Raw genomic sequence first — 22,149 nt, forward strand, 5'->3', positions numbered from 1 at the left:
CCTGCGCCCGCGTCCGCGCCCCCAGCGCCCTCCCCCGCGCGGCCGTAGGAGTTTTTAAAGTGGGCGGGCGGCCGCGGGAGCCGGACATTCGAGAGCGGTCCGCGACACAGTCCCTGTACCCAACACAGCTCTAGCCTGAGGAGGCTGTACAATCCTCGGCAGTGTCCTGAGACTGTACGGTCATCTCCGCGTACGCGCCTGCCGGGCCCTGGACTCTTCCAACTCCCATCGTTGCAGCCACTTTTTCTTCTCTCTCTCTTTTCTTTTCTTTTCCTTTCGTTTCTTTTTCTTTTTTCTTTTTCTTTTTTTTTTTTTTTTTTTTTTTTTGAAAACCCAGAAAAGTGACTCTTCTTCGTGGGAAAAAGGAACTTCGGTCCCGCTTTCTCTGCCCTCTTTTTGGATTTGACAGCCTCCTCCCACTCCTTTTCCCGACCCCGCCTCCCTGTGCAGGTTCCTCCCAGTCACCTTTCTCCACCCTCCTCCCCCGCACCTACCCAGCCTCCCGCAAACTTCCACCTGACCCTGCGGGGCGCCCGGGACCTGTGAGCACCTGGGACCTTTAACACCGGCCCCGGCCGCGAGGAGTTGGCGAGGGCCACAGCAAAGGCGGCGCCTGCAATCCCCACCGGCCACGGAGCCCAGGTGTCCGGCGTCTCAGAGCACCACGGCGACAATGACAACTGACAAGGAGAAGAAAAGGTAAGCAGGCGTCCGAGCCGGCGAGGGACCTGGTTGGAGCGGGATGGCCAGGCTGCGCGGGGTCGGCACGACCAAGAGCGGCTAGGAGAGAAGTGCGGAGAGGTCTTTGAGGCCCGAGGATCGGTTTGGAGGGGTTTGAGAGGGAGAGCAGGTGCCCCGTCCCTGGACGCGGACTCGGGGCTGCGGCTTCGCAGGGGAGGGTTCTGTGATCCGAAGGAATCACGAATCTGAGCGCGCGACGAAGCCAGGAGGCCCAGGGAGATGGCCCTGGAGGTCGGAGGGGCTCTGGGGCGCAGAACCTTCCCAGATCGCTGCCGCTCCAGCCCCCGCACCGAACTCATGTGGCCAGCATGTTGAAATGTTTCTGGGTTGACTCGACTTAGGTCAACTTTCGACCTTCTCAGGTCTTGCATGTGAGGCACCATCCACTCGTCTTCTTTTCCTTCGGACCCCTCGGGTTCTTGCAAGTGAGCTATTTTCGTACTGCGCCCCAAACTAGCCAGGGGCCGGAAGCGGAGCGCGGCTCTGGGACGCGCCCCCGCGGAAGGGCCAGTACGCAGCAAAGGGCCCCCCCAACTCTGGGTTTACAGACCTATTGAAGCCTGGAGAAACGCCCTTACTGGTCCCGCACCTTGACTCCGGAGAGGAGTGGGTGGTGGGCCAGGTTGCTTCGCGGGGGGCAGGTGTGTTGGTGTGCGAGGAGGGAATGGCGACACCGGGTGACCCCGGCAGGTCCTGGTGTCTCTCCCTCAAGAGGACAGAGAAGGGCAGCCACGATCTGCGCGTCTGCCCTCGTTAGCTTCTCGGCTCTGGGTGAGAGGCAACTCCGGCCAACTCTCACTGCTTTCCCGCCCCCTCCCAGCCGCTCCCCGCCCGGCCCTCTCCGGGCGGGGGTGGGAGCGCGCGGCGCGGCCGCACGGCGTGGGCACGGCCTCGCCTCCAGCAATGGAACGAGGCCGGTCGCCTAGACCCCAACTGCTCAGGGTCTCCTCCTCTGGGGCTGCCCGGTGGGCTGGCGCTTTCAGCCCTGCCCTCGGCGGCGGCTTGGCGGGGCTGGGTTTCGGGGGAACCGAATCGAACTTGTGGCCAGAGCCGGGTCAGATAAGCTGCAGGGCTGCGGGGCGGTGGTGCGGAGATGGGGGAACGGAGCCGCGAAGGGAGGGGGTGACCGACCCCGAACCGAGGCCCGGGAGAGCTCAGTTCCGGGATTGATTTGCTCTTGTTCTGACTTCCACTGTGGGACCTGCGCCAGAAACAGTGCATCTTTCGGTCAAGCGGCGGTTCCCACCTCGGGGCACCGATAAGGATTTGATAACCGGGAGCGAATCGCGCGCGTTCTGGCAGGGCGCCCGGGCCGGCGCTCCCGGATCGCCGGGGGAGGGGACTGAGCCTGGCTCCCCCTCCCGCGTCACTGTGGCGCCCCCCCGGCCTGACACGGGTGAGGGAGCGTGGGCCCGGCCGCGCTGGGTCCCCAGGGCCTCGCAGCTTCTCTGGGGTCCTGTGTCTTTTGACGGCGGCAAAGCAAGAGACCTTAAGATCTCTTAAGACGTATTTTGTAAAACCAACATAGCCTGCATCGTCATGATGCCAATGCTAACGACCGAACAACCAAAAAGCGAGGTTGTAGTCCGCTCTTATGAGCGCGCTCTGGGCTCCGGAGCCGGCGAGGGAACTTATGGTAGGTACATTTTACAACTGTGATGCCTATCGGGGAAGGTCGCAATCGCGGAGGTGGAGCCTGATGGTAATCTTGACAGATGTGTGAAGTGTCAGTTTCTCCCCGCGGCTCAGCGCCTGGGTCCTTGTGTTATGTATTTTAATAATTGCAAGAAACTTGGGAGTAGGGGAAATAATTACTTCGATAAGCCTGGCTGTATTACCTCCTTGGTTAGAGATGGAGAGAGCTGGAATAGGAGAAGGAAAGAAAGTGGATAAACAGACTCCAATTAACTCTCCTGACCTGCGGTGGGTGTGAGAACTGCTGTGGGGATCGCGTGCGAAGTCGCCTTGAAGGCCCCCTTGGGGCTGAGGAGCAGAGCTGGTGACCGAGCCCAGTGTGTCTGCCCTCTGTGGCTTGCTTTGATTTTTGCGTCCCAGACTGGCAGCATACACAGCATGCCCCTCACCTTCCAGAGCCCCACGAGGGCTTGTCCAATTCCTGTTGGGTTGTTTTGAGATATATTTACTTTTCCTGCCCGGCTCTGTTTGTTCGCTGCAGGCTCCTTGCGGGACCAAGGTGTAATTAAAGCACGTGAACCAATACATTAAAAGATACTGTCTTAGTTACTGTCTTAGTTACATCTAAGTGTCTGTTCTTAGCTTTCCATACGTGCCTCACAAGTGATGCCTGCCCAGGGGGCTCTCAGGATGATGATTCTGCACATGGGTTCTTAAGATTTTGTAATCTTCTGGTTCAACAGAACCATTTCTTACCCCAAATTCAAGAGGCACAGAACTTTTGCAATGTTCCTTCTAACAGCCCTTCAAGAAGTGGGCGGGATTATTTTGTTCCAAAAAACGTTTATGCCTCCATGGATATGTTAATGTTTAATAGTAAAGAGTTTGCTTTCTAAAGGTTGGCTGGCTGGCCTCCAGAATGGGTATCAAAGTGCGCTTTTTGGGTGGTAGTGGGCATTCCTACTGATTTCAGAGGTCAGAAGCCGACGTTTGGTAAGGGTAGTGCACTCCCCTTTCTGTATCAGTCTATCTTGAGCAAGTGGGGGTTCATTAGTTAAGGTTCCTGATTCTCTGAAGAGCTAGAAAGTGTCTCACCTCCTGATAAAACCATTCCTGAGTCCCTTCCCTGGGAGAGAAGAGTTTGGAAATCCTTAGCGATGTGGGGATTTGGAGAGTGGTTCAGGTAAATGTAAATGAGATCTTTGGAATAATCAGGGAGCAAAGTCTACCCCAAAGCCAGACCCAGCTCAGAGCACCTTTCTGGAATGCATAGGTCACTTAGTGCAGGGCCAGTAGTGGAACGGAGTTGGAGACATCTGGACCAGAAGTTTTCAACCTCCCTCCCCATCCCCCTGCCGGCTGGAGTTAGTTGTTCCTCTGCTAAAATAAATGCAAAGCCCATCTTTTCCCAATTCTGATGGGGATATTATTGCTAGGAACTTTTTACTCAATTTAAGTGTATTTCCTATAAATCTTTCTTTATCATTTGATTATCTCTGTCCACTGCATGACTATGCAGAGATGATACGGAGTTGGTTTAACACATTAGGTTCAGGCATTTAAAATTTAATTCATACAGCTTTCACAAAGTTCAAAAAGAATGCTGTGGCTCAGGTTTTTTTCAGTGTCGCTGAAGAGGGGCTTAACGATCATTTTATGAGGGGTCATGGAAATCATCTAGTACTGAGGCCCAGAGAGGTTAAGTGACTTTTCCAGTCACAAGGAAAGTTAGTGCTGGTAAGAATCAGAACCCTGGTTCATTACTTTCATTAATGATGTATTTTCCTATTGTTGACCAAATAGTATCCCCTGCCCTGAAATGCCTCTAAACAGTGAGGATGATTTCCAAGGGATTACAGTGCCCTCTCCCCCACCCCTGCCAAATCACTGAACCTTGTAGAAAGGAGATTTGTTCTTCTAGATAATTATAAGAGACTCCAAGCTGCAGCAGGAGCAGTTCTGTTTGCTTTTTGCAAAATAGGAAGCCTGGTTCCATTGTCTATAAACTGGAGGAAGTATGAATTCAGTTGTTTTAGTGCTCTCCCTTTATTTCACTTAGAAGAAAATTTACTTATATGTGGACCTCATTAAACAAAACCAGTGCAAGGACTGTTCCACAGTAGGGCAGATTGCATTGTGAAGTAGTGAGCCCTCTGTCAGGAGACACATTCAAACAGCTACTAGATTGATTCCTGTATGGAGTTGGTAGTACTAAAGTGTTTAATTCACTTGGAATGTAAATCAGTCAGTCTGTGTGTACACATGTGTGTGTGTGCACACGTGTGTGCCTGTGTAGGGTGATCCTCAACTTTGTAGGAATTTATTCTATAAAATGTTTACAGAAAGAAGGAACCAATTAGATAATGCTTAGTGCTCCGGGATTTTAGCCCCATACATTTGAAAATACTTGCCATCATTACTTTCTCAAGATTTAGGCTTTTTCACTTTTTAAGAAACCTATCCAGTCCTATTTGCTTTTATTGGCTTTTCCCCAGTTCTGTCTCCTACCAACATGACTTTTCCTTTTCATTTTAGCCTAATGAATCTTCCCTTTTGCTTTCAGTACTGCCCATCACTGATAGTTCATCACCGATAGTTCACCTGGTCGGGTGTTTGCTAATATTGTGAAGTTACCAATGTTGGCTCACCAGAGCCCTCCCTGCCCCCCCACCACCCTCCCCCCCCCCCACCCCGGACCATGATGTCATCTCTCCTGATGGAAACCGGCTCTGCTGTTCACACCATGATGTAAATCCCTAAGATAACAAACGAGTGTTGGACACCTGTACCTGGAGAAAATGCTAAACAAGAGACTAAGAAATAGGGGATATGGTCCTTCAAGTTGTTTAGTTTGATTGGTGGGGGGAGGAGGACACATAAGGAGGTTTACCTAAAAATATAGTTAGGTAGCAGCTTACATGTAACTTTTTGGTTGAGATCAAATCTTTTGAAGCTAAAGAAAAGAAGCTCATAACCATACACACAAGCACGCAGTTATTGAAAGGTATTGTGTGGGTTTGTGGGTGGGAGAGTTGGTTCATAGTTTTTCCTGGAATCGTACAGGCAGACGCTGATCACCAGCATGGAGACTGACTCTGGTAGGGTCAAATGGGGGTAGTCCGTGTTGGGGGTAATGAGAGTAAAGAGAAAATGCGGGATTCAGGAGTATTTCCTGTTGTATACTTCCATACTATGGACAGAAAGGCCCCTAAGATGTGTGTTTGCTGTTCTTTAGAACTTTTGGGTGAGGGGCATGGGAAGGGGTCTCTAGCAGGGCCCTGGGAGTGATGGGGATAGAGGTTGTGGTCCCTCTCCCTCTGAGGATAACAGTGTAGACAGCTGTGACTTCAAGAAGGCCAAGAAGACAGAGGGAGCTTCTTTTTTTTTTTTTTTTTATGTTTATTTCTGAGAGACAGAGACACAGAGCACAAGTGGGGGAGGAACAGAGAGAGGGAGACACAGAATCCAAAGCAGGCTCCAGGCTCTGAGCTGTCAGCACAGAGCCCGATGTGGGGCTCGAACCCACAAACCGAGAGATCATGACCTGAGCTGAAGTCAGACTCCTAACCGACTGAGCCACCCAGGTGCTCCTTGAGAGAGAAGGAACTTCTTAACATGGGCTTTGTGAGTAGGCTTCAGGGGATGGTCTATGAGCTTCTGAAATTGGGTGCAAGATACTATGTATATATGCCTTCCCCCCCCCCCCCAGGATGAAAGTCTGTTCAGCTCTCAATAGCCTTTAAAAGGTTCTAGGATCTGAAAAAGGCAAGCCCTTGTTCTTCAGTGTCTGATTCAGTGACTGCCTTCCATTTCAGGATCTTTCTGTTCAGGTCCCAGACAGTTCCTACATTTACTGCCAGTGTCTCTCCCCAGTTGCAAATAGGAGAGGGCTTTGGTATGTGTAATCTAGTAGAGATTTTGTGGTGCACCTTAACCTTACCTGTACCTGGCTGTCCTGTGTATCCAGCTACATGTCTGCTTTTGGTGATGGAAGGAAGGGGAGCTGAGTGTGCGGCACAGGGTTAGCTCTGGTGTGATTCATTTTCTTAATGCTTCTTAAAACACCCGTGAAAATGTGTCCTCACATTTTCCATCATCCTCAAACAGTTATTTGGAGGTCTTTTTATGTAGTAAGAATGTGTGTCCTTAATAGAAATCATATATGCAATAGGACAAAACCATAAAACCTGAACATTTTAGTCTTATTAGGGCAGGCTCTGTTCTCAGAACTTTACATGGATTAACTCTTTTAATCCTCCGAACAACCCCGTTAAATAAGCCCTGTTATTATCCCCATTTCACTGATGGGAAAGCTGAAGTGTAGGAAGGTGACTGCCAGAGGTCACATGGGTGGGAGTGGGATTTGAACTGGGTAGATAATCTCCAGAGTCTATATTCTGAACTGGGGCTCCATTCCCCCTTACCTTTTCGAAGCTATCTAATACCATGCCTGATACGTGGTAAGTACTCTCTAGATGATAACTGCTTTTGCTGCTGTATTTTATAATTATTACAATTACTTTTTTGTGACTCATCGCTGGATTGAACCTCATACACAGACAGGGATTGAAGATCTGAAGGGTAGACGTGGAAGTCCTGGAAATTCTTACTTTTCGTACGTTTTCCTCAGCTCTGATAGGAGGTGGTTGTCTACTGCCCCCAACAAGTTCAAAGCTTTCCACCTCCCACCCTTAACTGGTGGCAAGACTTCAATAATTACTTTAGCCTTCAGACCCCATTGTGCAGAAGAACCTGTTAGAAGTTTTCCTCTGTGGCTTCTGAAGAACCATCTCCAAATCAAGATGCACAAGACTTCCTCTGGCTCTTTTGATCTTTTGAAACTGCGAGGACAGGAAGGAAAGAATGGATGGGGGGAATAAAGAATAGCTATGACCGTTGCAATAATAATACATTGCGTTTTTCTAGAGCCCTTTCTCTGAGGAGCCCTGAGCTTTTTCGCAGCCGTCACACCATTGGCTTCTGTACTGTGGGCCTAGACGGGTTTCTTGAGTTTTCATCATGCTGTAAACTATAAGTGCACCAACACATACCATCACACAGAGAGAAGCAAATCCTACTGGCAGTTGCACATCACCGTATGTGTGGTAGGTCATGCGTGGGTGTGTGCTACTCACAACATCTATGATTTTCAAGCAGAGTCTGGGTGTAATTTGTTGCCAGTTGTCTGGTATTGAAAGCCACAGACTGGTCTGCAAGTATGGAGTCAGGAAGAGCGGTGGGGCCCTTTGAGATCTCCGGAGCCAAGGAGGCAGGTGCAGAATGGGTCAGAACGTCATCTATTTCTAGGTGGCCTTTTTCTTTTTTTCTAGTTTCTCTAGAAATACTGGTTTGTTTGACTGCCTTGGGCCCTTCCCAGGGGCCACTTGTACATAAGCAACACTGATTACGTGGCATGGCCACCAGGGGCTTCACGTGTTCCCAGGAGGCACACATTTCCCCCTTAATTTGGAAAAATTCTTCAGTTTTAAAGTTACAAGTAACTTCTGTGCAAGATAATGACTCTGAGAAGCAGTTTCTTTTCTCACATGGGAAGGTATTTCAGAAAGGGTGGTTCATGAGTAAGGAAAAGGACCCCGTTAAAAATGTGTATTGATCTGCCACACACCCATCTGGCATTTTCCCAATTCTACAAAGCCGTGAAATGGATTGTTGTTAGAACTCTCTTCTTATATTCCTCTGGTGACTTCCCCTTTCCATGGCACCCTCCGATTAAAAAAAAAAAAAAAAGTCAAACCTGAGAGGTTCTAGGAATCTTTGCAGATTAGTGATTTTATTGGGTTAGGCTATGTAAGAAAACACATGAGTGGGAAAATGACTCCACTGTGCTCTACTCATGCTGCTGCTACTGGAGGGTAGTCCCCATCCCCAGGTTCGCTTCCTGCAACTGCTGGGGGTACAGCCAATATTATAGTTTCTGTAGGAGCTTGTCAACTCTGTGACAACTTTAGTTGACTCTCTCGGTCTTATTTTCAGTCTGAGGCTCCTTTCTCTTGTGGAGAGTCAGTGGTTTGCTATGCATAAGAGATCCATGGGTTCTATCTGAGACTGTTCAGAAGCATTTTATAAATCCTTTAAAATACGTCAGTAAAAGTATATGGTTATTTTTGGTGGTAATCATTTAAGTCACTGTGCTGTATTGTCTAGCCATGCAGTACTCTTTCTCTGTGTTTTGATGTTGTATTAACAAATACCGTATTTTACTTGTGATACAAAATTTTCAAAAAAAATTTTTTTTCATATTGTAACCATATTGTATATTGGTCCTGACTGCCCCTGGGTTGGGGGCAAGGGGAAGGAAGGGCAAAACATTATCCTAACTTTGTACTTGGGAAATTGAGCTGCTAACAGGAGCAAACCACGCTGTCTGCAGTGAAATCTACCACTGGGTCCAGGTGCCCTTGGTGAGGCTAGACCCCTAAGGCTCCTGCTATAAGGTAATAAAGAGTCAAGAGCACAAAAGGGGTGACTCAAATTTAAGTGGTAACTGTTCTCATTACTAATGAGTAATTATAGCAAATATTTACAGGCCTCCTTCCTACCTTTACGACTTCCTGTTGCTGAAGCACTTTGGAGTATTGAGAAAGATTGTCCTGGAAAAATACGTCATACACAGTTGCAGGAAAGAGTGGCTTTAAGCACACACAAAAAAATCGGTTGCTTGGCTCTGTTCACGGATTCCACATGGAAACAACAAAATTACGCTCATGAGGGGCTGTTTGAGGATCCATTCCTAGGAACTTTAAAACAAATTTTAAAAAATCAATTCTGGATGATCAAATATATGGGGAAATGGGACACCAGATGTTTTTGCGGGTTATTCTAGAAATAAAACGACTTTGCAAAGAAAAATTTTTGAGTTCAAGCACAGGTCATTTGGTATATACTACTTTATGAACGTGATCTCTACAATATTTTTCTGAATGAAAACAGTCATGCATAATGGAGTAAATCAGGATTTATAAAATATGCCATGTGGGGATTTCAGGGAGCAGGAAGAATATCATCCACCTAATAAAGATTCCGGAGTAAATCCTGATAATGCTCGTTTCCTACACACTTGGTTTAAAGAGCACTTCACTGCAATTTTTCTCTTCAGTGTCTGTAAACCACTGTACCCTTGTATTTCTCTCCCATGTTTCCAAGAGTCCTCAGATCCTATTTTAGAATGGCAGCTTTCACTCCAGCACTGGCTAAGGTTGATGAAGCTAATTTTGGTGCCCAGGGTAAAGGGAGAGAGAAGTCCTCTGCAGAGCCAAAAGGGCTTCTGGTGCCTCAGTTTGGAGCAGCATGGTGTTGCCAGACACACCACATTTCACCTTTAGAACCTTTATTTGTGTGCTTGCACAACAAATGTTTACCCAGATATTAAGATAAGAAAAGTATGAAGGTCACATTTTGCCAGGGACAGGCGCTTCTATAAATGTAACCATATCACTGTGCAGCAGGAGTCTGTCTTTTATTCTAAACCAGGGACTTAGGGGAATTAATGGTGGGTGGGGCATGGGAACCAGGCCCTTCTTGGTTTTTTGGCTTCCTTGCCTGTACTCAGCATGTCCTGGCTCAGCTGATGTGCCCCTCCCATTAGGCGAGGCCCTTTGGGGTGGTCAAGAAGTCAGGAAATTGTAGTCCACTGTGGGGCCCCACTCTCTGGCGTCTTATGGTGTTCCATGGAAGTTGGTGCCCCATGCATTTACCTGCTATCTGACTGGCTGGGAAGCAGCCTGGCTACTAAAATAGCTTTCCTAGCCTCCCGTCAGAGGTTTGCATGGTGCTGAACTGTCCCTGTTTTAGGCAGGGTTGTCACATCCTCAGAGCACAGAGAGTCTTCAGCGTGGGAGAAGGGTTTCTTTTGCCATGGATTGTACTGTTTCTCCTAAAGATCTCGAAGGATTGGCTTGCGTAGAGTCTGAAAGAAGACCTGGATCCTTGGCCTAATTTCCTTCCCAAGGGCAGCCTCATGGCAGTGGAAGGGACCCCATCCCAGCTCTCTCCCCCCAACCACCATCACCCAACATGCCTTCTGAGCTCCAGCTATGCAGACCTCCACCTCCCCGTGCCCTAGTGACTTGTTTACCTCATGTCACAGGCTCCTTCCCACCTAGATTCCCTCACCCTACTACTGCTATCTTGGATGCTCTTTCTACTCAAATATCCGCCACTTTCCTAGTGCAAGCCCAAGTTCTCCGGCTCCAGCAAAGCCTGCTGTAGTAATTCCCATGCTCGTACCGCGCCCCCCTCCACCGCACTGTAGCTCTTCCTTATGTTTACTAAAGAGGCTGCCTGATTCTGTTTCCTTGTTATCTAATGACATTTCATGTGTTCTCGTCTTTCCAACTAGATTGTGTGTTGCTTAAGGGCCAGGGTGTCTAAATTTTCTGCTGTGTTCTGTAATATTTTCCATATTTTGAGTCCCTAAAATCACACTTAACTTTCAAAAATCATAGAATTGCGCGGTTGTTGTCCCTTGGGTCACTTGGAAAGCCCTCCTCTTGGGCCCTCCTTTTCTCAGTCATGTAGATTTGAGCCCTGGACTCATTTTCCTTTAAAAAGAACGAAAAAGGAAAAGAAAAACTTGGGGGAACCACATGCAGGTCTTGCTGATACCTGATTTTACATCAAATGCAAACCTCAGGCTAGTACTATGTCAACACTTCACTTCAGGAGCACCCAATACACCAAGGCAAGTGCGAGCCAAACAATAAAGTACTCCAGCTTAGTGTCAGTGTTTAAAAGGCCAGATGGGAAAGTGTGTGCAGAAGGGAACACAACTCTCAGTTCAGAAGAATCACCTCCCCTGAGGTACCTTCCCCGATCAGCAGCACATTGGTTACCCCTGTATTTATATGGTTTTCCGTCTGTATTTTATTTGTATGAGGCTTTCACACCTTGCTTTTGAGTGTGCGTGTGCATGTGTGTGTCTGTCTCTGAAAACATGCAGGTGGTAAGGCCTTCATGAGCAGGGACCAATCATCTTTTTCTTTCTTTCTTTTTTTTTTTTTTTTTTTTTTTTTTTTTTTTTGCATTACACTTGTGGTTTTACTCAGGTTTGATTTTTAAAAATGTGGCGGGGAGAGAGCCCTTAGGAAAGGGTGAAGCTAATGGAGGCAGGGCCCTCCCAGGTGCCTGAGGAGGAGGCAGGTCCCCTCCCCTCTGTTCTCTTCCTTCCCCAACTAAAGGGATTTGGGGAGGGATCTGGTGCCCAGTCTGTGGGGTGGTGCTTGGGGTAAAGGGCCATGGGGAGCAAGGGGCAGTCACCTTTCTCTTTCTTCCCATAGCACCCAGAACAGAGACCCACATTTGGGTGCCCAGTAGTTCTTTGTAGACTCAGTAATTCTGTGACTGGAATTTTGGGTGCTTAGTTACAGAGGGTTGGAGACACAGGGAGAAACCTTTGCTCAGATCAACTTTCCCATTCTCCTTGGTCACCCACCATGCATGTGGTGAGGTCTGTGTGTAAACATTTATGGTCACCTACCACATTCAGGTGGCATGCCATGCAGTGAGGTCCATTAGATGGACCTGCACTCAGGGGAATTACAGTCTAGTGTTGGTGTTAAAGAATCCCTAAAATTGTTTGTTTAAAACGTTGCAAGATGGTTATGTTGATGGGAACCCTAGGCCCCTTTTTAAGATTTACAATCTCGTTTGGTAGTTGAAACTAGCTCAGATAAAAGACTGACCGAACAGTGGAATATTGGTAGTAATTAAATGAGTGTGAATAAGGGTAAATAGGTCTTGTGTGTTGCGAATAGTTAGGAAGGCAGATGGTTAGCATTTATTAGAGGGCCATTTAACAGAGGAGCCTTAAGATCTGGGTCTTGAACATTGGGTAGAACTTGGGTAGGCATATGGGTATGGGACATTCCAGCTGGAGCGAACAGCTTAAGTTGAGCCAGGAGGCAGGAATAAACAAGGTGTGCATGTCAGGGCTGGTGAGCTGGCTCCTTGCACAGCTGAATCCAGAGCACTGTTAACGGACAGGAGGTGAGGACCAGGCCTGGGCCGGTATAGAGAAGTTTGGGAACAGTCCGTCCTGAGTTATCTTGTGATAGAATCGTTGGACTGCCTTGGGGCCACAGGAGCAGCCCACGTCTCTCTTGAGAATTAGTGGGACATGAGAGAGCTGCTCAGGGCACCTCTTTTATCTTCCAACCAGGAGCCTGGCTCTCGTGTGAACATGGCAAGATGGCTGGATGAGGCTGTGGTTGTTCTCCATAGGAATGACTTCCAAGACTGAAAAGTCCCTCCATATTGCTTAGGAAATCGGTCATTTGCCAGTGTATCCAAATCACACTGGAACATATATATAAATATATATAGGACTATACCATCACTCAGGGGCATAAATACCTCCTGTTGTACAAAACGGGAGCTGAAAGGGGTCAGCTTACCATATGCTACGATAGTTTCCTTCAGGCTCTGAGGGAGGGTGCAATGACCCTTACCCTGTGTTCTCGTTTTTGGTGATAAAGTCTTTGTCCCCTTCAGTTTGATCAAGTCTCTTACTCTGTCCCTTCTTGCTCTTTCTCATTCCAGATTCTGGGGCTTTGAGTCTGATTATTGTAAAGTCCCTTCAACACACTACTATTTATAGGAAGAGAGACCACCAAATCCAAGTCAGACCAGCCCTCTTGCCAGTCTCTACCCATTAATAGCATTTCTTGTGCAGAGAACTGCAGCCAAGCAGTTCCTTGACCTTTGCCTTTCCTGTTGTGTGCCTACACCACTCCCTAAAGCCTGAGCTCTGATGTTCTTGGGCAGATGCTGCCAGAAGAGAAAGAAAAGGCATTATCTTTCTGGAGTCACCTGGTGGGTAGGGTGGATGAAATTTTTGCACTCCCCCAGCAGGTGTAACCTTTCCCCTGGAGGTATTTAGAAGCACTAGAGGTCATGGTTGGACACTTGTGAGCAGAGTTTTGACCAGAGATCCCAAATCACTGGAGAGGATCCCACACCAAGGACCAGCAGAGTCACCTCAGCGCATGCTGTCCAATGGCACCTTGAGGGAGCCTGTAGCTCCTGAATGCTCTGGGCTTGGGATTTAATCTCATCATGACAACCGCATGTCTTCATCTCTTATTCCTGTTCTATCCCTTCAGTAATCAATAAATGGTTGTCAAACTGGGAAACTGCTACCCAGCACTGGCATAATAGCTTTATTCAGCAGTGTGCTCAGTAATCATGTCCGTACCTACTCTGTGCAGGCTGCTGAACCTTGGGCCTGAACCCAGGGAAAGGCCTATGGAGGCAGGTGGAAGGAGGCTTCTTTATCTGGGACTGCAGGTGACAGACAGCTGCAGAGCCCTGTGCAGCCCAGATATAGGGTTGTCTGGGGCCATGGGCAGTCCCCAGGAAGTTGCCTTTGGGGCATCCTAAGAACCCCCGTTGGCCGGAAAGTGGTGTTTACTTGAATCTGGCTAGGGCTAGAAGCTTGAGTTTGGCGTCTACTTAACCTCAGCTCCAGGTAGGCCTTTGGAAGGAAAAGAAGGTGTCCTAACCAAGATAATTTGTGACTACACCACTGGGGTCTAAAACCTGTGAACATAGCGTATCCATTCCTTTGTGTTTTTTCTCTTTTCCCTTCCTTTCCAAAGTAAAAATTCCTTTTGAAAAATTTCAGTGTTGCCTCTGCAGAACTCCTGGCAAACTGTTCTCCCCACCTAGGTCAGTGAGGACAGGGGACCCGGGCACTCTTGGTGATGGTGGGGTCACCACAGCCTCTGGCCAACTTCGGGCCTTGGGAAAGCCTAGTGACCAGAGAATGCTGGCAGAAAGGAGTCTGAGCTCACTATGAACATTGATCCCGTCTTTTCCAAGCCATTCATTCGAGCACCTTTGGAACTACTTCCATAGATTAGCATAAGCCTTGTGATTCTGGGCCACCTGTATCTCCTTGTATGGATTCAGATTTTATAAGGGTTATGACGACAGATGTAATTCTCCTTGAGTTAGATCTTCTGGGCCACAGCAGGGTACATGTTTATTTTGGAAAGGGACAAACTTTCACCCACTTGAGTTTCTTTGCCTCCAAAATTAGCGTCAGGGAATGACCACAAGAGTTCCATATTTCTTTTTTTTTTTTTAAGTGTTTGTTTGGAGAGAGTGCAAGGGAGGGGCAGAGAGAGAGAGAGAGAAAGAGAGAGAGAGAGGGAGAGAGAATCCAAACAGGCTCCAAGCTGTCAGTGCAGAGCCCAATGTGGGACTCTATCTCACAGTTCATTAAATCACGACCCAACCTGAGCCAAAACCAAGAGTCGGACCCTTAACTGAGCCACCCAGGTGTCCCAAGAATTCCATATTTCTTAGCCATTGTGTTGCCAAACAGATTGTAAATGCTCCAGGGCCACCTTCATTTGTTTTGTGTCCCTGGCAGGACTTGCCTCCACGTGCAGGTCAGGGGAGCTCTCAACAGTCTCAAGGAATCTGAAAGACTGTTCTAGATTCCTTTCTGGCTTGTGTGATCGAAAACCAGTAATTCAACCTCTCTGAATGTTTCTCACTCCTAGATGGGGATTAGACACACTAACTGCTTTCTATGAGTGCTGTCATGAGGTTGAAATGAGCTAGAGTTTCAATAAAACCACTTATGTTAAAAGTATATTACACTTTAAAAATCATTTCTGCAGCCATTATCTCCCTACAAAGATCTTTGAAAGTATAAAGTGCAGACGTCAAGGCATCATTACTAACAAGCACAGCAGTGTAATTATTCAGCACATCATTACCTTTTGGTAACTAATAACTGGTAACATGGTTACCTGTTGACTGCAGTTGGAAGGGAGTCTCAGGAGAATCTAAAAGAAGATGCTTTTCAGGATTATGGGCTCCCGCCAATAGTGATTTCAGGGCATGAGCTATATTTTTCCCATACTCTGAGATGTGAGGAAATCTGATAACACCAAGAGACCAAGAAACCTTCCAGGACTCCTGAACAATGGTGTGACTTGGGACGTGTCCCTTTCCATGCCTGGCCTGTGTCCCCTCACCTGTGGAGACAGAGCATCCATGCTGGCTACCATCCTGTTATGAGTGGGAATTTCCCTTTGACTTGGCACCCCCAGATCTCATGATCTAAAGGGCTGTATCCACATCACATCTGCTCAGGACCCACCTGATGCTTTGCATCTTACAAGCAAGACCTAATTGTGGGCTCTTGAAGGGACAGAGTGCCTGGTCCAAGGTCTTTAAAATAAAGGTCAGGCAACTTACTGGAAGATCCAGATATGGGGGGACATACACTGCCTAGATGATACCTGGGCCTCTGGGTGTTACTAGAAGTGGGAAGAGGCTTTGGGTGGGAGGACCCTGGCTCTGCCACACGGTGACCATGATACTTGGCCTCAGATCTACAGCATTCCTGATATCTCTTGTGCCTGAACCTGCCCTTCCTGCAGCCCCGTGCCCAGGCCAGCCAGCTGACTTAAGTCTGAGGTCTCAGCTTAAGTATCACTTCCTTGGGAAGCCTGTCCTGACCTCCCTCAGTTAATTTCCATCCCTCTGTCCCTGTTCTATTTTTTTTTTTAACAATACTTGCACATGCTGTTATTTTTTTTTTTTTTTGTCTGCTTGTTACCTGTTGTTCTCCTCTAGTTGTTTTTTTTTTTAATTTTTTTTTTTAATTTTATTCATTTTTGAGACAGAGAGAGACAGAGCATGAACAGGGGAGGGTCAGAGAGAGAGGGAGACACAGAATCCGAAGCAGGCTCCAGGCTCTGAGCTGCCAGCACAGAGCCCGATGCGGGGCTCGAACTCACAGGCTGTGAGATCATGACCTGAGCCGAAGTCGGACGCTCAACCGACTGAGCCACCCAGGCGCCCCTCCTCTAGTTTTAATATCCTGGAGCGCAGGGACTGTGCTGACTTGCTCAACATCATATCCTTAGCATTTGGGAAAGTGCCAGGCACATATTAGATGCTTCTTAAATAATTGCTAAGTGAAATAATTAAGCTAGGATTGCTGGGTCTTTGTCCTCAACTCTGCACTTTTGTTTCTTACATTCATTTGGTGCTTAATTTTTTCCCCCAAAGCTCATGATATAGATTAAAGTAGTTGTCATTCTCATGTGGCATAAAAATGTGATCACAAAAAATGTTGGAGCCCGTGTTAACAAACCCCCAGGCCCAGCCTCTTTTTACTGATTTTGTGTTGTGATGATGTTATTGTTTGCCCTATTTGGCAATGTTTACACCGGAGGAGTAGCGGCCATTGTGTGTTGGTGGCGTCTGGAAATATACAACAGAGTCCCAGGAGACTTCCAGTGTTGCTCCTTACCACAATTGGCAATTGTCAGGCCAGGGGCAGTGACTGGGTTGGTGTCGTTCCCTATGTGGCTGGTTTTGCATGTTGGAATACCATTGCCTGCTCCTGACAGAGGCAAAGGGGAGTGGGAGTCCTAGGACCACAGCCGCATTTCTGCCTGGGTCTGTCTATCCCACCACTCACATCTTGTCCCCCTCTGCTTGGGAAAGGTCCTGTTTGGGTAGCTAGTGGAATTTCTGTGGTCTGGTGAAGAGGAAAGAGGCATGCTAGCTGGCCGAGTGACCAATGGGCCTCAGTGTCTCCACCTTTAAAATGGGCCAGTAGGGGGCAACCAGACACAAAGATGCCTTTTAGGGTTCTAATTCCATTGTGAAGTGCAGTCCAAGTGGAGCCTGGTTTCCAGGTGCTTCCTTAGGGAAGGAGGATGGGCGTTAAAGGTGATCAGTGGGTGCCTGGAGGAAGCCTCTCCAATTTCCCTGAACTGCTCCCCGCCCAAGAGGAGGTTCAAGTGGACAGGGGCAGAGACTTGGTAGTCGCTGTTGGGCATGGCATGATGCCAGAGAGAAGGGCTGGATCCACTTCCACAGTAGCAGCAGGACCTCCCTTAAGTAGGAAGGGGTGAGCTGTGACACAATGTGCACTGCCCAGTGGTTTCTACAGCGGGAACAGCCGTGTTATCAGGAGGGGCAGTGGCTCATCTCCTAATGCCAGAGAAGCAGGGGGTGGGCTGCTGGGGTGAGTGAGAGCACCCTTAACTAAGAGACCGGCTCCCAACTGCCACAACCATGCTGCAGTCGGTCATGGACTCCCTCGGAGCCTCAGATTCCACATCTGTTACATGGCTGCTATTATCTCTGCCTGGGCTGAGAAAATAGAAACTGCTCCAAGAGAAGGTGTTATTACTGCCACGACCCCCATATATACAGGAATAGGTATATGTGCATGTGTGTGTTTGTGTGTGTGTGTGTGTGTGTGTGTGTGTGTGTAAATGAACATAACTGGGGTGCTCAGGCTTCATATTGCCATGAGATGAGGGACACAAGCCACCTGAAAGTATTGATCTGAGGCAGTAGCAGGAGGCCCGAGTCAGGAAGCCGGTGGCCTTGAGAGGAACAGGCTCAAACATTACTGAATGGAATCATGTTGTACTGGGGGGGGGGGGGGAGGGGAGCACGCTGTGGGACAGAGGTGAGTCACCGTGCGTGAGTGTTGGGGAGTCACCTTGAACTTGGGCCAAAAAAGTAGAAATATTGGGATGTGGGTTTATCTGCCTTTAATCAGGTACATCAAGTTCTGGATGGCGGCCCACTGGCCGGAGACCTGAGGTGGACGGCTCTCCCTTGCCGCCCTGGGAAGGCTCTCCGCTGGCTTCAGCACCACTGAGCAAAGTCCGCATGTTCACTGGAGTTCACACAGACTCCTTGCCAGGCCTGCCCAGAATCCTGTCTCCTGTGACTTCCTGTGCTCTTGCATAATATTTCCTTGCTTCTTGAATGGCTGCCCCCAGCGCAAGGGGCAGCTCAGTGACGCTGCTGGATGGAGAGCAGGATATGGAGAGAGGATGGGGATGTGTAAACATCACCCAGGAGTGCCCTGGGCCCTGTGAGTCAAAGGCAGGAGGGATAGTGCTCCCCATATTGGCTGGTGAGAGATGATAGCATAAGGGGAGTTGGGGAGACTGTGCAAGAATGTTCATGTACACACACACACACACACACACACACACACACACAGCAGTCCCTATAAATTGTCTCTCCTGTAAGATTATTTTTAAAGTAGCTAAGTTTTTTTTTATCATTAAAAGTATGCATTTTCCTATAAAAAGTCATAATATGCGAGGACCTCAGGATTAAAAATCAGCAAAATTTTACCACCCAGAGATAACACTGTTAACATTTTCTTGCTCATACTTCTTTATATTAAATATAGATACGTAATTATAGAATACTATTATATCTTGTGAAAACTGCACTTTCTATACAGCAATATATCAGAGTTATCTCTTAGCTATCATGGTACATAGATTTAATAAGTAGCTGTATTACGGCCCACTTACAGATGTATCATAATGCAACCCCTGTTCATTAACGTGTCTGGGCTCAGAAAACAAGCTATAACCAGCCCAAACATTATTCTCAAACCTGAAAAGCAGCATCTCTTCCATGTTCCCAACCAGCGTATTAGTTCTGGTATCCCAGAAATAACTACAAATTAAAAGGTGCTTCCCCCCCCCCCCCCATGTAATCTTTTCTCTAGGCTTAGAATAATACACATGATTGCATAGAGAAGGCTGAGGCCATAGGGCTGTCAGGACTGGGCTTGGTCTCACTTTGGATAAGATGATCTCCCAGTGTGGCCCATGTATCTGCTTTTTTTTTTTTTTTTTTTTAATTTTTTTTTTCAACGTTTATTTATTTTTGGGACAGAGAGAGACACAGCATGAACGGGGGAAGGGCAGAGAGAGAGGGAGACACAGAATTGGAAACAGGCTCCAGGCTCTGAGCCATCAGCCCAGAGCCCGACGCGGGGCTCGAACTCACGGACCGCGAGATCGTGACCTGGCTGAAGTCGGACGCTTAACCGACTGCGCCACCCAGGCGCCCCTCATGTATCTGCTTTGAGCAAGGAGCCACTAGCTGGGAGAACAAGTTTTTCTTCAGTGGTGTTCCTGTGCCCGAGATTTCAAATAAGCCCCATTTAAAATTTTAATTGGTTATTGCCCTTCTGAAATTTTGTGATACAATCCATATCTTGTAAAAGGCGCCCTTTCTTCTTCACACAATAGTGTGCTCCTGATACTGAAAACTTTAATGTGTGTAAAGTATCATTTGGGTATGTCACGGTTAGAAGATTTTTTTTTTAATTAGCTGATATAAATGATATCAATACAATGTTTCTGTCCCATCCCTGAAAGCTATGTGTTTTTAAGGGTTATGGTGAGCTATTTTTCTTCCTTTGCTGATGGTGGCTGGAAGTGTGACATAGATTTAGTCCACTTTGACATAAAAATGGCTCCTGTTCATTTAGGGGCCTGGTGTCTACAGCATTTGCTTATTTTCTTTGAATGACTTTAAACTGGTTTGGCTATTTCTTTGATTTCATCAGGAGTTTTAGCGTGACACTGGGGTTCATTACTCGTGGTTGGAAATTGCTTGTTAGGTTTACTCTTGAGTCAAAGACAAATTGTTTCCTAGAGCTTTCTGTTTCAGACTCTTCTTCCAAATCTAAACCTTCTGAAATGTGATAATGCCAGTCAATTGAAACACATTTATTTAAAACCTCTCAGGCATTATTTTAAAAAAAAAATTGCAATCAAAATTAGCACCAATAAAATCCAAGTATCTTACCCCATTTCGTTTATAGTTGTCTGCTCTCTGGGCAAATAATCTATTACAACAAATTTGTGTAATTCTGGTTTCTCCTCCAGTTTATTCCCTCTGGACTCCTTTTTCTAGAATTACTGGCAAAATGGTTATTACATCAGATTCCCTGACTGTACTCCTGGGGAATTAGGATGGGGTCAGAGATAGAGGAAATAACTATATTGCCTGCCTTACAGCGTTTTCAGTATGTAGACATGCAGCTGGTTAATTTTGTCATTGCTCTTTTTCTCGGTCATTTACCTGATTTTGGTGGGGTCTTTGCCATGTGGGCACATCTCGGAAGTGAGGAGGGACAACAAGACTGAATCGGTCCTCAGAACTATGAAGCGGGACTTTGTTGAAATTGATACTTCTGTACAATGAACATGGAGCAGCTGTTGGCATGGCAACCCCTACGTGGAAAAGTGCACGCTGCTTGCAGATGACTTTTGCAGTACTCAGTGTTAATCTGATAAATGGCTTTTTTAATAGTAGTTTGTGGGCTAATGGAAAGGTCGAAGCAAACCTTCATTAACAGGAAGAAGGATGGGGATTTTGAAGCTACCGAGCGAACACACTGGAGAGCCACCGCCAAATCTCCGTTTTCAGCTGAGTGTCTCTTTTTCACATCAGATATGCTCAGAGCTTGGCAAGCTGAAGTAAATTGGGAACACCGTCTTGAAAAGGTGTAGCTGTCATTATCATTTTAGATTTCAAACATGGAGATGTTTGGGAGTCCTTTTTGTTCAAGACATTTACTTTGAGACTTAAGACTACAAGGTTGCCATTGTGGTGTCTTTTTCCTTAGGTGATGGTGGTGGGATGAGGGTGGTTAACCACTCTCTTTTTATTGTGGCAAAAAATATATAACATAAAATTTACCATTTTAACCATTTTTTAAGTGTACAGTTCATTGGCATTAAGTACATCCACACTGTTTTGCAGCCATCACCACCATCCATCTCAAGAACTTCATCTTCCCAAATTGAAAAGTCTACCTCCATTCAAAAATAACTTCCCATTCCTTCCTCCCCCAGGCCCATAGTAACTGCTACTCTACCTTGTCTGTGAATTTGACTGCTCTAGGTGCCTCATGTAAGCGGAATCATACAATATTTGCCCTTTTGTGTCTGGCTTATTTCACTTACCATAATGTGTCCAAGTTTCATTCATGTTGTAGCACATGTCAAAATTGCATTCCTATTGAAGAGCGAATAATATTCCATTGTGTGCCTATACTGCATTCTGTTTATTCTTCCTAAATGGGCATTTGGGTTGTTTCCACCTTTGACTATTGTGAATAATGCTGCTAGGAACACGGGTCTACAGATACCTGTTTGAGTCCCTAGGAGTGGACTTGCTGGATCATATGGTAATTCTATGTTTAAATTTTTGAGGAACCACCACATGTTTTCCACAGCCCCTGCGCCATTGTACATTCCCACCAAGAGTGCACAAGGGCTCCAATTTCTCCACATCCTCGCCAGCACTTGCCCTTCTCTGGTTTTTTGTTTTTGGTAAAAACCATCCTAGCAGGTATGAAAAGGTATTTCATTGTGGTTCTAATTTGTACTTCCCTAACAATTAGCAGTTTATTTATCTTTGTGCCTATGTTGGCCTATGCGCGATGGCCTGTGTGGCAGTGGAAATCACGGCCTCGTTGTTTATATCTGTGAGGCGAACGGGACTCTCTGTGTGGTGATCCTCGTTGGAGTAGGAGGTGGTGGAAGGGAGGGAGGCACCGTGTGATTATTGCATAGGCATGTCAGTAGACCACCTACCTATTCTCAAAGCCTGCACTGTGGAGCAAGTGAAACTGTGTTAAACTGGAGACCTTTGGGACTGAAGGAATGGCGGTTCTTTGGAGGAGATTTAACAAAGGCAAGCCCTCTGTGGGCTGGATCTACCCGCCGTAATCCTTCCTGCTTTAGCATGGTGTATAGGCATAAGTGTCTCTCTTCCCTGAGAATAATCATTGTTGGCACTGGCTACAGAAGCATGAGCCCATCTTCTTTCCTCTCCTTGGGGAGGAAGTCTCCCAGATGACTTACCAAGGGGGTTAGAATTGAGCACCCGTGGTTAAGCCTGGTACTTTGCTGGTCACTTTGTAGCAGATGAAAAACATGACTT

The 22,149-nt window shown here is 47.1% G+C and overlaps 1 protein-coding gene across 2 annotated transcripts in view; it reads left to right on the forward strand.

Annotated features, from left to right (window-relative positions):
• Nucleotides 1–61: 61 nt before the first annotated feature.
• EPAS1 (endothelial PAS domain protein 1) overlaps nucleotides 62–22,149 on the forward strand; it is an 84,737-nt gene continuing 62,649 nt past the window's right edge. Inside the window, exon 1 of one of the 2 annotated variants that reach the window (XM_045445931.1) lies at nucleotides 62–699. In XM_045445931.1, the coding sequence (XP_045301887.1) occupies nucleotides 674–699 (26 nt within the window). In that variant the 5' untranslated portion in view covers nucleotides 62–673. The remainder of the gene's footprint in view (nucleotides 700–22,149) is intronic. The other variant, XM_045445930.1, reaches the window with a different exon arrangement.

Source organism: Leopardus geoffroyi, chromosome A3 (genome assembly GCF_018350155.1).
Source record: "Leopardus geoffroyi isolate Oge1 chromosome A3, O.geoffroyi_Oge1_pat1.0, whole genome shotgun sequence".
Classification (NCBI taxonomy): domain Eukaryota; kingdom Metazoa; phylum Chordata; class Mammalia; order Carnivora; family Felidae; genus Leopardus; species Leopardus geoffroyi.